Source organism: Lepidochelys kempii, chromosome 6 (genome assembly GCF_965140265.1).
Source record: "Lepidochelys kempii isolate rLepKem1 chromosome 6, rLepKem1.hap2, whole genome shotgun sequence".
Taxonomy (NCBI): Eukaryota; Metazoa; Chordata; order Testudines; family Cheloniidae; genus Lepidochelys; species Lepidochelys kempii.
In genome coordinates, this window is record NC_133261.1 from 126,437,772 (window position 1) to 126,452,462 (window position 14,691).

A 14,691-nucleotide genomic window follows, 5' to 3' on the forward strand; every position below is an offset into this window, starting at 1 on the left:
TCCTGTTTGTTTCCACTTTATTTTGCACCTATTCTATACACTGGCCACTTAACGTTATTTAAAGGACTCAGCTGTAGCTTTACTACATTTTCTAGTACACTGATTCAGTTCTTCAGATGTATAAGAATTTCATTGCTCCATGCCCCTCCCCACCCTCCCACCCATACCCCTCCGGAGTTGCGGGAGGGGACATGCTTTGGCTACACTTCACCATTAGCTGGTGCTGAAATGTTTATATTATGTTGTTATGCTAGGAAGTTAATCAAGCAATCCTAAAATTAGAACTGTCATGAAACTAGAAACCTTACTCAAGTGCTTTTCTTGGTTTGAGAGACTAGATGAATAACAAACAAGTGTCCTTCTAATCTGCCTGTTCTCTTCTGGCTGCCAAAAGGAGCAGGTCTGAGTTAACTGCAATGCTCTTCCGGCTCATGTACTGCTTTTTTTAGTTATAAATTGGCTCATGGTATGTGGAAACTGGGAATAGTCATGTTTGAATCTTGACTAAATATTCTGGCAGTCATGGGCATCTCTTGCAATTGAGTGTGCATCATGTTAGGGAGATGATGAAAGTTCTGGAATCTGTGCATAGATCTCAATGAGACTTCATGGGTTAGGAACAGAAGAAAAGCAACTGCATGAGAACAGGGTTGTAATTAACCTTTATTTTGTAATGGTTTGTCTTCTTGAACCGTAGCCTGTCATTTGTTTACTGAAAGTTTTTTTTGTCCATCTTGTAAGGCATGTTTATCAGGTTAGCTATAGTACTTGACTCAGTCTGGGTCTCTGTGGTATATTTTGATTGCTACAGCACAGTTTCAGAGCTAGTGTGTCTATCCATCTGTGTGAATTCTTTTTAAAAGAGAGAGGCTTAGTTTTTGATACGGTTTGACATAATTAATTGTTAATAAAGGCATAACTTGGGAAGCTAGCTGATTAGCTAACTAGAGTTGTGGGACTAACATCATTTATCTTTTGGAAGGTGTTAGACTCACTAGACTCTCTTGGATCCATGTACCTAAGGAAAGAGGAGGTGAATATTTAAATTGAATTTTTAATATACAGAAAGGTTAAACAAATCTAAAAAATCTATAAGGCAAAGCACTGGGTGCTCTAGGATCCTAAATTCTCCAGACCTTGCTATAATCATCATCTTTGTCTTTGCTTGAGCTACAGCATCTGCTTCATCTGTTGCTGCAGTTTGGACGAACTGGGGCTTTGTTCTGTTTCTTTAGCCTTCCACCAAAGAAAAAGCCAAGTGTGTCTGAGGTGCTGAGAATGGCTTCAGCTCAAGCTGCCACTACTCAACAGGCAGCAGATGATCTAGATTGAAACCAAGGTGTGTTCCTATAGGCATCTGGTTTCCTAAAGAGAATATCTTAACTGTAAAGGACTCGACTCACCTATAAAGAGACTAGAGTGTATTGTGAGAACTTTTTTTTAAAATGGGGCCAGGCAGTATGTTATAAGAAACGCATTTAAATGACTGTGTGTATAAATTGGCCCAATCTTGGATGGGACATGTCCTTTGCATTCTTCGGGCATGTTTTAGAGTGTAGAAGTTGCTATACTAATTCATGAAAGAAACACTGTTGTCCCTGGGGCTTGAGAGACTTACCTCACACCTACCAGCATGATGACTAAGCTTAGTAGCCAAAGTGCCCTGCCTTGCCCCTTGCAGGTTAAAATGAGGGTTGCAAAGGAAAATGTGGATCAAGACACACAGACAAATGATGGAAAAACTTGCTCGCTCTTCTTCTCTGGCTAGAGGCTGAACATCTTTAAATGAAAACTGGGGGAGTCATGGCAGCAAACTTTTTGAAACTGAGCCTTCCTTCCCACAACCACATACAGGGCTATTGTGATATCTTAGAACTTTAGGATGGAGAAAACTGATGAAGGCAAAATGAGTGAGACCAGACATCTGCTCATCCCAAAACCAACACTTCATTTAAAAGTTTCATTTCACTAACTTCGTTTAAACTTCACTTGAACTTCATTTCACTAACTTCATTTAAAAGCTGGGCCTTTGGCTCTATTTTTCTCCCCCACCTCCTGACTTCCTCCTAACCCTTCCCCCACATTTCCAGGCTTCCTCCAGTACCAAGGACTTCTCTCTCCCTACAGTCTTTAGACTGGACAGGAGGAGTCAGTTGTTTTCCTGCTGTTTCCTGGGCATTTCCTCTTTACATTTCACATGCTGGGAATTAAGCCTTGGACTACACTGTTCATTGAGCCCCATAGTGCTCTCTACCCTTAAAATGGAGGAAGCAGGGCAAGCAGAGAAGTAGCCAGTGACCCGTGGGAGGGTCACGAAGGGTCGAGTGGCCCCCCGCAGCAGCCAGCCCCAGCCCGAGAGAGGGAGGGGCAGGGCCAAAGCCTCTTCCAGCCACACTCCCTGGTGCAGCACAGCATCCTGGATGACTGGGAGAGCACCTGGCTGTGGCAGTAGCAGGCTGCCCCCCGCCCAGGCTTAGCTTCTTGGGACAGCGGCTGAGCGAGCCGGCGGGGGGGGAACCCCCTCTCCCCCACGGTGTCTCAGAGTCCGCTCCTGCGGCGCTCTCGCAGCTGGCTGCTGCTGCGCACAAAGCATGCTGGCTGTGAGAGAGCCTGCCACCTGACGGGGGAGGGGTGGCAACCTGCTCCCTGCCCAGGCTCTGCTTCTGCGAACAGGAGCTGACTCTGAGCATGCCGTGGGGGGGCCCTCTGACTTGCTGAGCCTGGGCGGGGAACAGGCTGTTGCTGCCACAGCCCAGCACGCTCCCAGGCAGCTGCTGCACTGCACCGGGCAGCATCCAGGAATGGCTCTGTCCCACTCCCTGCCTGGCTTCGGCTGCCAAGAAGAGCAGCCGAACATGCCAGGGGGTGGGGGAGAGCCAGCGCCGCGGGAGGACAGAGCCCCACGCACACATACACTGGTAACGTGGGGAGCAGCGGGGAGAGCACGGGGGCACCCGGGCTAGGAGTGTGACAGGGAGGAGACATGTGGGGAGGTTGTGTCCTCCCCTTCAGCTGGTGCCCACCCGATATGGAGGGTACCGGTCGTCTTAAGGAGGCAGAAAGTCAATGAGAGCTGTGCTGGGTGATGAAATGGGATGCAGGTACGCAGTGGGAGGCCAAAATAGGTGCATCAGTGCTTTAAATACTGGAAGTTTTATGCTGGAATGAGCCTCTTAAACCTTTCTCGAAGTTCACCCATTAGCAACTAAAATACTTGATCCACTAGAGTGAAATGTAAAATGCCATGGGGTGGGGATTAGAATTCTGTGGGTTTCACGCATGAGGATGGCTACTTCTACATCCTCGTATGGCTTGGTGGAACAGAATATCATGAAGGGCTTCTGTGGAGCTAGCGTTCAGGCCTCCCACAGAGAGGGAACCGAAACCTTTCACTGGACAGACCCCTTTGTAAGGGGCAAGCAAGAGAGACAGCTGTAATAAACCATGTGAAATCAGGTGCCTAAAAGATTACATATGCGTGGCTCTGATTTTTTTGTTTAACAAACATCATGATTTTCAATTAAATATCAAAGCATTAACTTTCAAAATAATTAATAAATAACTTTCTTTTAATATTACAGAAGAAAAACAACCTTTTTCCATGATTCATGGAAGCTTCTTTTTATAGGCATTAGTAGGAGTTAGTCTGACACTTGTCCCCTATGGAAGTACTTGGAGTCAAGAGTCCAAGCTTGTAACCTTTTTTATTTTTCTTGAACAAATCTTCTCTGTAAGAGGGTAATGAAAATAAGCGGACAAATAATTGTGCAACTCCGTTACTGATCCAGTGGGATCACTCATGCATCAGTTTGTTTACTGTACATCATTGTAAGCTCGGGGTTTTAAACCCTGCGGAAGCAGGATTTGGTTGGGGAGGTAAGCAAAGGGAAAAGCTGTGCATCTGGCTTTCTGAATATAAGAACTTCAATATGGTACATGTTCAAGGTACAGAAGATCAGCTTAAGAGCCCAGCTACCTACAATGTCTCTTAAACTAAGCGCTGTTACCCAGGTGAATTGTAGATCTAATGTAGTAATATCGACCTGTCTGGCAGGCCTAAGAAACTGACGCTAAAAGGTTACAAACAATACTGGTGCACCTTCAAAGACACGTCCATTTCCTGCTATAAAAGCAAAGATGAATCCAGTGGGACTCCAGCTCACCAAATGAACTTAAGAGGTAAGGAGAGATGCGTGCCGTTCTAGTAACGTTATCCAAACAAGTCTGTCATTGTCACCATTTATTTCTACATTCAGATTCCTTTTGTTTTACACTTCAGATGTAGTGTTGAGTATTAAAGGAAGTGTTGAGTATTAAAGGAAAAGTGACTGAGGTTTCTAAGTATGGTGTAAAAATACACTTCTAAATAAGTGATTGTGATGATAGCATAAATAATGCTGTATGGATCAGCAGGCTCGTGGAAAACTTAGCCTGTTTTCACACAGAAAAAATATTCAAAGTTCATTGTTGAGATCTGCATTTATTTTAGTTGGTGGTACATGTGTCTGGCTTTTAGAGTGAAGCAAAAATAAGTTAGAGCATATAGGAGCTGTATATTATGTAATCCTATTTTTTTGTGATGGACTTATTGAAATAAACAAGTTTAGACTTGTAAACAGCAATATTTTCTCTTCAAATGCAGCCTTTTTTCCTCTCCCCTGTTATGTGAGCACACAAGTCTTACGGCACGTCTTCACTGGCAACGTTAAAGCGCTGCCACGGCAGCTCTTTAACGTGGCTTGTGCAGTCACAACACAGCTCAGCACTCTAAAAAAAACCACATCCACGCCGGGCTGGTGAACTGTCTATACTGCCGCATTACAGCGCTGAAATTTGCAGCGCTCAGGGGGGTGTTTTTTTCATACCCCTGAGCGAGAAAGTGGCAGAGCTGTAAAGTCCCAGTGTAAGACTTGCACATTACGTTTAAAATTCCTAAGGCTGCTGGCCTGCCTTATATTCAGAAGTCAACTATTCCAGCTCAGAGGGCTATGGAACAGCAGAAACTACTGACAGCTTTAATTTTTTACCATGAAGGCAACAACAGACAGGCTGCCAAATGATCTCAGACTATAGTTACGGAGATGTGTAGCCTGGAATACCTTTTTGGGAGCTTTTGACGTTGCTGCTTCTGACTGCATTTTAAAAGAATCTTGGAGACTGAGTTGAAATGAAGCCCACGTTAACTTAGATGTTTTCAAGAAACTGGAGTTCTCAAAATGCTTAACATCTAATACAAACATTTTAAGATTTTTCAGCAACCAAATTTGAGGAAAACTAGTGCCTCAGTACTGAAGGTATAAGCAGCACATCCAACCCATGTAATTTTTACAGGATGATAGTTTTAGATTAGTAACACCCCACCTGACACCTGGTTTTGCTGTTATAAGAGAATTATTAGACTAGGTAATTCCATTCAAAATGTTGGTCCATTTGAGAGGAAATGAAGGGTCAAGCAAATTTTGTAATGCCAAATTTAATTGAACTTGTATAGTGTTTTTGTTTTTCTCCCTCAAAATAGATCTTGCTTTTCATTTTTCCGTCCATCGTCTTGGAGATGATTCACCACAGAAGCTGAAATGTTATAGCCTAGATTGTAATTTAAACAGTTAGCTAAATCCCGCAATGTGGGTTTACATTATTATCTGCAGTACCACACCCTTTGCAACTAGGCAGATGTCTTGCAGCTAAAGCCAGAGCTATCAGTTTGCTCCTAACACTGTTTTGTACTTTTTCCTCTGATTTCCCTTAATTTTTTACTTGCTTTAAAAACAAAGCATGGTGTACATTCTTCAGCCAGGTTATAACACATCATATCACTGGGATACTGTTTTAATACTATTAGACTGGAGTGGTGTGTGTGTGTGTGTGTGTGTGTGTTTTGTTTTTAGAGCCTGTGTCTCCGTACACACTAATCACTAGCTCTTTTATTACAGGGTGCGAGGTTACTCCTGATGTAAACATCTCTGGTCAGAAGTTTAATATCAAACTTCTGATTCCAGTTGCAGATGGTATGAATGAAATCTGGCTTCGCTGTGATAATGTAAGTCCCTGACTGGCTTTGTTTTCTCTTTGCCCCCCATATACTCCTCCACCATGGCTTACATTTTGATAGGCTGGTCATATTCTTTTGACAAACGCACAGCATTGTGTGTATATAGATGTAATGTACAAGACTGGCCCTTACTCCTTTTCCTTATGTACCACTGTTATATCCTACACTTTGGTCAGAGTTTTGGCCCATTGTATGTCTCTTGTACTGAAAAATGTTCGATTCTTGTACTGAAAAATTCGACAGAGCTTTGTTTGAACAGAAAAAAGAAAGATTTACCTTCCTTTTGAGTGCCCTTTTTGCCTTTAATTGCAGGAGAAGCAGTATGCACACTGGATGGCAGCCTGCAGGCTAGCCTCCAAGGGCAAGACCATGGCAGATAGCTCGTACAACTTAGAAGTTCAGAATATTCTGTCATTTTTGAAGATGCAGCATTTGAACCCAGATCCACAGTTAATCCCAGAACAAGTCACAACTGACATTAATCCAGAATGTCTGGTTTCACCTCGCTACCTGAAAAAGTACAAGAACAAACAGGTACTGGGGTTTTAGTCATTTTCCAGAAATCTTGTGTTTAACCCAAAGAGTGAAATCCTGGTCCCATTGAAGTCAATGGGAGTTTTGTCATGGCAGTAGATGACTTCACTAGGGTTAAGATTTCATCCTAGGTACATCGGATGTTAATGCATTTTAACAGAATTTGACAATGTTACTACTTAAATCGTGTGTAAATTTAATTTTTGGTTTTGAACCAATATCAAGTGATTGCAGCATGTGATCCCAGTGATTTTAAGTATGTTTTATTCAGAGTATGTATGTCAAATTTGCAATTAGATAGCAGACGTTGACAGTCTCCCAGAGTCTGAACAATGGGAGTCAATTATTTTATGCACATTTTTGAAACTTCTGTAATATGGTACACAGAAAAGAACAACATCTGCACATCAGTAAATTGGTCAATTCTGTATACCTTAATATTAATGTAATGGGATGTTTGTGGCAGAGTAAATCAACAGTAGGAATTGATTTTTAGTTCAGTTCATGTGCACAAAGCTCATGCAGAAATTCTTGGGATTAATTTAGGTTCCCATTGTTTACAAAGTGTTCTACACAGGCTTTGCTGTAATGTAGTCTGTATTTTTTTTTTATTTGCACTGTTCCAACACTTGTAAATAGATGAAATACCAGCCATTGAAAATGTATATTTTTAAAGAACTGTGACTTAATTTGAGTAGTAATCTATATCTAGTCAGTGAATGGTAGAATCATATTATTTCTACCACAAAACAAGCAAATACGTGGGTTGCACAAAGTCTCACAGTATTTGGCTAAAGTTGCAAAAATAACTAAAGCATTGCTCAGTGTCTCTGATGATTTAATAAACTCAAGTACACTGATTGTTAATCTGTAGTTAAATTACTGTGTCTGAATCTGATCTCTGGAAATCAGAAGGGGGATTGCCATGCAGAGAAGCGGGAAAATGTAGCTATTTATTGGCACAGTATGATTTCCTGACAGTGGAATTTCATTTTCTATAGCCCTTATTATTCTCCAAATAAGCCTTTATATCCATGGGGACGGGGAAGGATTGCATATATAACAAATTATAACATATATAAGACATTGTAGACTTGATCTTAGTAAAATAGACCCTGGGGAAACAATTAACTCGTATTATTTACATAGTGTGTTTATATCTTGGCTAAGAAGCAATAGGTGCAACACTGGAGATAACAGTAAAAGACTTGTAAAAGCCAGGCCAACGATTCTGAAGCCACAGATCCCTTTTGAAGATTAGTTAAGTATAAATAGAGCCTTTCATTTATAAAGGCAGCAAGAATGTTCAGCAGTTTTGCCCCCTTTGCATTTTATTAGTTTCCTCCTTCTTGGTGTCCTGGAGGTTGTGTAAGTTGCATTGAGACTGTTTGTTTATCACACAGCATCATGTGATGGGGGAGTGATGGGGAATGGAGGAAATGCTGCCCTCAGGGAATTCATGGAATGTAGCCTGCCAGCTAAAAAAGGAACACCAAGTTACTGCAATTTATTAAATTGAGGGTAATTTTCGGGGGGAAACTTCTCACCAAGTGCAAATTTATCTGAAATGTACATTTACAATATCCACTGATCTGTTAAAGATAAATGTCAAGTTTTCACTAACCCATACAGTCTCATTATTGGACTAATGATCTCAATAGGTCAATATAAATGTGAATGTCCTTGATCACGTTAACTATTGTATCAGATGGATGAGTTGGTCTGCTTAGGAATGTGGTGATACGGACACTTGGTTTACAAACCAGCCCTCTAACTGGTTCATGGTTTTACTGTAAACTGACATTTGCAATATTACAGGTTTGCAAATGGATTTAGGACGTGCTAAGACAGAAACACAATAGCAAACTGTTTAGATTCATAATGTTTAAATATTAATTTGTGAATTCTGATTTGGTTTTGTGGCATTTACTCTGCTCAGACCAATGAATTTCTGTGGTTTTACATCTAAAACATTCAGTCCAAAATAAACAGAAGACTGCATTTATGGTTGCAGTCCTTAGTGTAGCTGTATCCTCAGGAAAGAGGATGCATAAAGCAGATGGCAATTTTAATTTTTGTTTTCCTTGTGTAATTTTAGAATCTCTGTAGCCACTGAACTGTGTTGGGCATTTTAATTTATTCTCTGAGAAAGGTACTATGGGGATATTTTCCTCATATCTGAAGTGACCGAAGCTAGTTTTTTTTTAAATGGTAAATGGCTTTGCGCACTCTAAAGAGAAGTAAAGCTGAGTCTCGTTCAACCAAAGACCTTGAAGGAAGGCTGAGGATGGGAATTTTCCCTCTATTTTTGACTTTGGCCACTGGTGGAATTCTGAAATGCCTATAAAACGTACATAAATCATTCTAGATGAATGAGACATTCCTAATTTTTGATGGCTGTAGAATGAGGGATGGTTCTATGTTTCCTTGTTCCCTTTTTTCATGCTTGCATTCACTTTTTGCTGTTTTCCTTCCTAAGAAAATTTGCATGTTTTTTGCTTGAACTTCAGTTTGCAGATAATTTGCACTTTTTTCTTTGCTTTGTTGCCATATTTCTGATTGCTTTTTTTTTTCTTTCTGATTCCTTTTCCTTTATTCGCATTGTCATCTACAGCCAGGCTATATAAGAGACTTGGTAAGTGACAGTAAAAATAAATAAATTTAAAATTCAGATTAATTTAATTTTAAAAATAGTTTAAAACCCTTTCATATGGAGAGTAGTCCTAAAACAAAACACCTAGAGGAACATAACTCTCTTAGTATTAATGATGATGATCCCCAGTGATTTTATGCTGTCAATCTGCTAATAAGAATCCTTTATACTAGAAATGTACATTTCAGGAGTTGATTCTCATTGTGCATCTTAAAATTTAATGTGTACCCAAAACGTTTGCATCTATAATCATGCCTGGCATATAAAAATAATACCCACAAATATTTAGTGGTGCTTAGGTAAAAGCAGCTCCATATTTATCTTTTATTAACTATGGCACGAATGGCAGCTATTTTCTGTGACATACTCCATTTCATGACCGATAGCATATGATGCAGTTTAGAAACTGCAAACATCTGTTTGACAGTGTAATTGACTTACTAAAATTCCCAACAGGGAGTCTAACATTATATACATGGTTTTGGGTGTGTAGGGTTTGTTTGTTTTTTGTTTTGTTATGGTTTTGGGGGGGCGTGTGGTTTACACAGTATTTCAAACGTTACAACAGTTGCCTGAAGACTGTGTCTAATCACATTCAGATCACAGCCAGGATATTGGAGGCCCATCAGAATGTAGCTCAGATGAGTCTAATTGAAGCCAAGATGCGATTTATTCAAGCTTGGCAGTCTCTACCAGAATTTGGCATCACACACTTTATTGCAAGGTCAGTGGTTCTGCTAAGTAATAAAGTAAAATTTTCATGTATGAATGTGCAGATTATTGTCTTATTTGAAGCTACCATGAGATATTCCTAGTTGGGAACAGTGTAGTTTATACAGAAACAGCTTCTGTAAAATGCTTTAATATGCATAATTATAACTTCACACACTACGTTATTTGCATGTAATACTTAGAATTCTATTTAAATGTCTAAGGAAGGATTTTAATCCATTGCTGCATTTATTGATCCTCTCTGTAGCTCTGAAGTAATAAGTTGCATCAGCACTGGAAAGAAAAATGAAAATTACATTGGTTCAGCTTGTTTTATGAGTCAGTCCAATAATTGAACAAACAACATTTCTGCATATGTTTAAGGTTTACCTTTTATAAATCTAAATGTCATAGATTCCAAGGGGGCAAGAAAGAAGAGCTGATTGGAATTGCCTACAACAGACTCATAAGAATGGATGCAAGCACCGGAGATGCAATTAAAACGTGGCGATTCAGCAACATGAAACAGTGGAATGTAAACTGGGAAATAAAAATGGTAAGCAAGGTCGCATTTACAGAGCTGGGAAACACTGTTTGCCCAAATGTCCATTGTAAGGCGTCTTTTTTTGATAAAAACTACATATACACATGACTTAGATTTAGCCTGAGGGTTCCTCCTGATTTTGTTGGATGGGAGGACACTGCTCGGTTTCATAAACTATTTCTCTTTCTCTCCTTTGAGTCCAAGATTTCTTTTTAAACTATTTACAGTTTGTGTAGGGTTTTTGAGTGCAATTCCGTCTTGTGTGAGCTAATTCATTTACAGCATCCCCAAGAGTTTCTTATACACTATAAGGAATCCACTTAAGATTTTACTACTTCCTTGGAAATAACTGTATCACACCTCCCCCACCGAGCTGGGCCTGGTGATTGTCTAGATTGGCAAAAAGAAGAGGAGGACTTGTGGCCCCTTGGAGACTAACCAATTTATTTGAGCATGAGCTTTCGTGAGCTACAGCTCACTTCGTCGGATGCATAAAAGTGGAAAATACAGTGAGGATGTTTTTATACACACAGACCATGAAAAAATGGGTGTTTATCACTACAAAAGGCTTTCTCTCCCCCTACCCCACTCTCCTGCTGGTAATAGCTTATCTAAAGTGATCACTCTCCTTACAATGTGTATGATAATCAAGGTGGGCCATTTCCAGCACAAATCCCAGGGTTTAACAAGAACGTCTGAGGAACAGTGGGGAGGGGGAAGGAATAGGTTACCTATTTCCCCTTGTTTATTCCTCCTCTTCCCCCCCCACACCCAGATTTACGAATACAGACTAACACGGCTGTTACTCTGAAACCTGTCTAGATTGGGTGGCTTTGTGTCTTGGTGATCTAGTAAAGTTTTCTGATTTGTATTTATTTATTTTATTTTTTTAAATGAAGCTATTTCTAGGAAGACATTGTTTAGCTCTAATGTATAATCAGTGTTTGTCATTTGGGGACCTATTCTACTTCCATTAGTCAGCGGAAAGGTTCTTTCTGACTCCAACAGGAGAATCTTTAAAAACCAGTGTTTAAAAACTATTCAGTGACCTTTTTTCACTAAACCCCAATTAGACCCTTATTACTCAGAAGATGTTTCTAGTCTGTGTGCAGACACGCAGCCCGATACCTAAGCAAAATGAAACTTCTGGGCTAAGAGGGTAATACTGGACTGCTTACTGTGTATAGCTAAATTACCTAGATTTTGTTTTGTTTTAGTTTTCACTTTTTTATTTGCAGCCCAACTTAGAGTTCTGTGGAACTAATGGGCAGTCAGTATCAGATGCTGTTGTGTAAACATTGAGCTGGTCCTCTAACCAGCTTTTACTGTACATACATAAACCCCCACCAGCACTTTGCAGGTGCAATGCCTGGTTAAAACTTCCCACTGTTGTGGTATTTAAAGGGCACATGCCTGTGAATATCCACAATTAGAGGCTGAGGGCTGAAAATATGTCCCAGTAGCGTTAAATTTTGGGGCGGTTTGGATTTTTTTAACCAGTTCCTTAAGCCACAGTATCCCAGGTTGTTCAGACCAGATGCTCTGCAAGGAACTTGTTGGCTTCGCTCATCCCAGAGTCTGACTGGTATGGTCTAGCAACACTACTGGCCTCAAGAATTAATAAACCGTACCATAGGTGCCGACTCCATGGGTGCTCCTGGGCTGGAGCACCCACAGGGAAAAATTGGTGGGTGCTCTGCACCCACCGGCAGCTCCCCGCCCCAGCTCACCTCCCCCTGAGTGCGCCACATCCCGCTTCTCCCCCCTCCCTCCCAGCTTGCCACTGCAAAACCGCTGTTTCACGCGGCAAGCGCTGGGAGGGAGGGGGAACGCAGCATGCTCGGGGGAAGAGGCGGGGCTGGGGCGGGGATTTGGGGAGGGATCCGATGGGGCAGGGAGGGGGTGGAGTTGGGATGTGGACTTTGGGGAAGGGGTTGGGATGGGAGTGGGGAAGGGGTTGGGATGGGAGTGGGGAAGGGGTGTAGTCAAGGCAGTGGTGGGGGGGGCACGAGCACCCACTAGTGCTGGGGAAAGTTGGTGCCTATGAACAGTACATCACTGGAAGGAGACTTTTCTGAAGACTTCAAATGAGACTGTTAACAGAACCATAATAGGCTTCTTGGGGGAACTAATAAATTGGGGGGCAAATGCTGGCCCCTAATAGTTCTCTATCCAATCATTTTTTCTTTTCAGAAAATAGACATAGAATATCAAGCAGGAAACTTTAAACAATTGCTTACTACAAGGGAGACTTTATTCCATCAGGGGCAAAGGAGATTTAAAATGTTTGGACAAGAACAATATTTGCTTCATCTTAAGCTACATAACTGTGTTTGTTTAGACAATACAGAATACATCTAGGCTAATGGAGAAGCACAGTAATGTGGACAGGGGGAACTCTTGAAGTTGGTATAATTAACATGACCATCTTGTTGATCCTAATCCAGTGTCTTTTGCACTGTAGGTTACCGTAGAGTTTGCAGATGATGTAAGGGTTTCCTTCATTTGTACTGAGGTGGATTGCAAAGTGGTTCATGAATTCATTGGTGGCTACATCTTCTTGTCAACACGAGCAAAAGACCAGAATGAAAGTTTAGACGAAGAGATGTTTTACAAACTTACCAGCGGTTGGGTGTGAGTTTGATGTATTGTATACTGAGAGAAACCCCATGGCCATATTAATATTTAACTTTAAAAGCTGTTGTTTGAAATATGCTGCTTAATAAAGTAAGCTTGAAATGTATCTTTTTTTTATCATGGAAATTTTTGCATTACCAGACCAGTTAATGTGTGTGCACTAATGAGCACTTCCGTTAATCTGCTATGAAGAGACAGTTCATAGGCTACATAATGTAGCAAATTCTGCCGTTGGTCTTTAGACACAAGACACAATGGGCAGATCATGATCAGATTTGACTGATTTAAGATAACCAAATTATTAAGAGAACTCTAAGCCATCTACTATAAAGCTATCCAGGGCTTAAACTATATGAAGTCTATTTATCATGTTTAATGCATGTTTTTTTTCTTTAGTGTTTTTTTTATATACTGTAAATTTGACCTCCTGTTTTTTAAGTCCTCCTCCCTTTGAGTAGAATTTTGATCTCTATTTTCACACTACATGAATCAGGACAGTTGCAGATGCCTGATAGTTGTGTGGGGCCCTGAAGAACAGTCCTCTGTTAGTCTGTTATAGTTTGGTTTATTTGTTAACTATTTCCTTTGGATAATCATTTATATTGTCTCTTTTTTTTTTTTATTTTTACACCGTATTGTATTACAACACTCTTAGTACTCACCAGCATACTCACTGTCTGCCTATGATATGCAAACTTTTTCATTACAATATGAAGTAAAGGTCTATGAAGTATAAGTTTTGTGTAACTTATGTAAAAACACAAATTTTATAAAATTGTACAGTTTTTTTAACTAGTCTCACAAGCCAACTAGAATTTTGCATAGATCTAGTGTCCGCATTAACTATATAGTGCTTTTAAAAGGATATGGATAGTAATTTAGAAATTGACATACAATACATTTTTATCTAAGTTAAGTATGACTTTGTTAGAGTTGTGCAACACTGTCCTTAATAACTCTAATGCCTGGAGTTGGGGTGTCCCCATACATTGCACCAGTGCAGAATTAATACTAATAAGGGAGCTCCTGTCCCACCCAATGCCGAGGAATAACCAGTATTGTGTTCCGATAGTCTGTGGTTTAAAGACTATGTACAAATGCATTTTATTTTAAATAAAAGTCGGACCTTTTATTTAATGTTCAGTTTCCACTTCTGGTTCTTGTGCCTTGTGTAGAGTAATCTTAATTTCGTACCCTACCAAATAGATTTACCAGCACGTTCTATAGGATTTCACAGGTTCACTGTTGCTAATAACTTGTCCAGTTGCATAAGAAATCAAACCTTGTGCTGTGATCCCATCCTATCTCACAAGCAAGTGTTGTCTGGGTGGGTCAGTTCTTGGATGGATCACCTTCACGGCAATCCCTAGTACTGGGGATTAGATAGGTAGCACTCTTCTCTTCCATGCCAGTACTGAACAGATATTGCAGCATGGTACTGGGGGGGTGGAGGGGACTTTCTGCTGCTAGCCGGTGGTGGTGTTGTCTTTCAGACGAAATGTGAAATGGATGTCTTGGCTATGGTCACTAAGGACTTGTCTCCACTTCAAAGTTAACTCG

General features: G+C 40.6%; 1 protein-coding gene across 7 annotated transcripts in view; it reads left to right on the forward strand.

Annotated features, from left to right (window-relative positions):
* FERMT2 (FERM domain containing kindlin 2) overlaps positions 1-14,268 on the forward strand; it is a 100,585-nt gene extending 86,317 nt beyond the window's left edge. For 4 of the 7 annotated variants that reach the window (XM_073350107.1, XM_073350106.1, XM_073350109.1 and 1 more), the window contains 7 exons: positions 4,055-4,179; positions 5,934-6,040; positions 6,365-6,586; positions 9,201-9,221; positions 9,839-9,963; positions 10,365-10,506; positions 12,959-14,268. In XM_073350107.1, the coding sequence (XP_073206208.1) occupies positions 4,055-4,179; positions 5,934-6,040; positions 6,365-6,586; positions 9,201-9,221; positions 9,839-9,963; positions 10,365-10,506; positions 12,959-13,132 (916 nt within the window). In that variant the 3' untranslated portion in view covers positions 13,133-14,268. Of the gene's footprint in view, positions 1-4,054; positions 4,180-5,933; positions 6,041-6,364; positions 6,587-7,759; positions 9,129-9,200; positions 9,222-9,838; positions 9,964-10,364; positions 10,507-12,958 lie in introns of those variants that run through there. The other 3 variants (XM_073350108.1, XM_073350110.1, XM_073350112.1) reach the window with 2 other exon arrangements.
* The last annotated feature ends 423 nt before the right edge of the window (positions 14,269-14,691 follow it).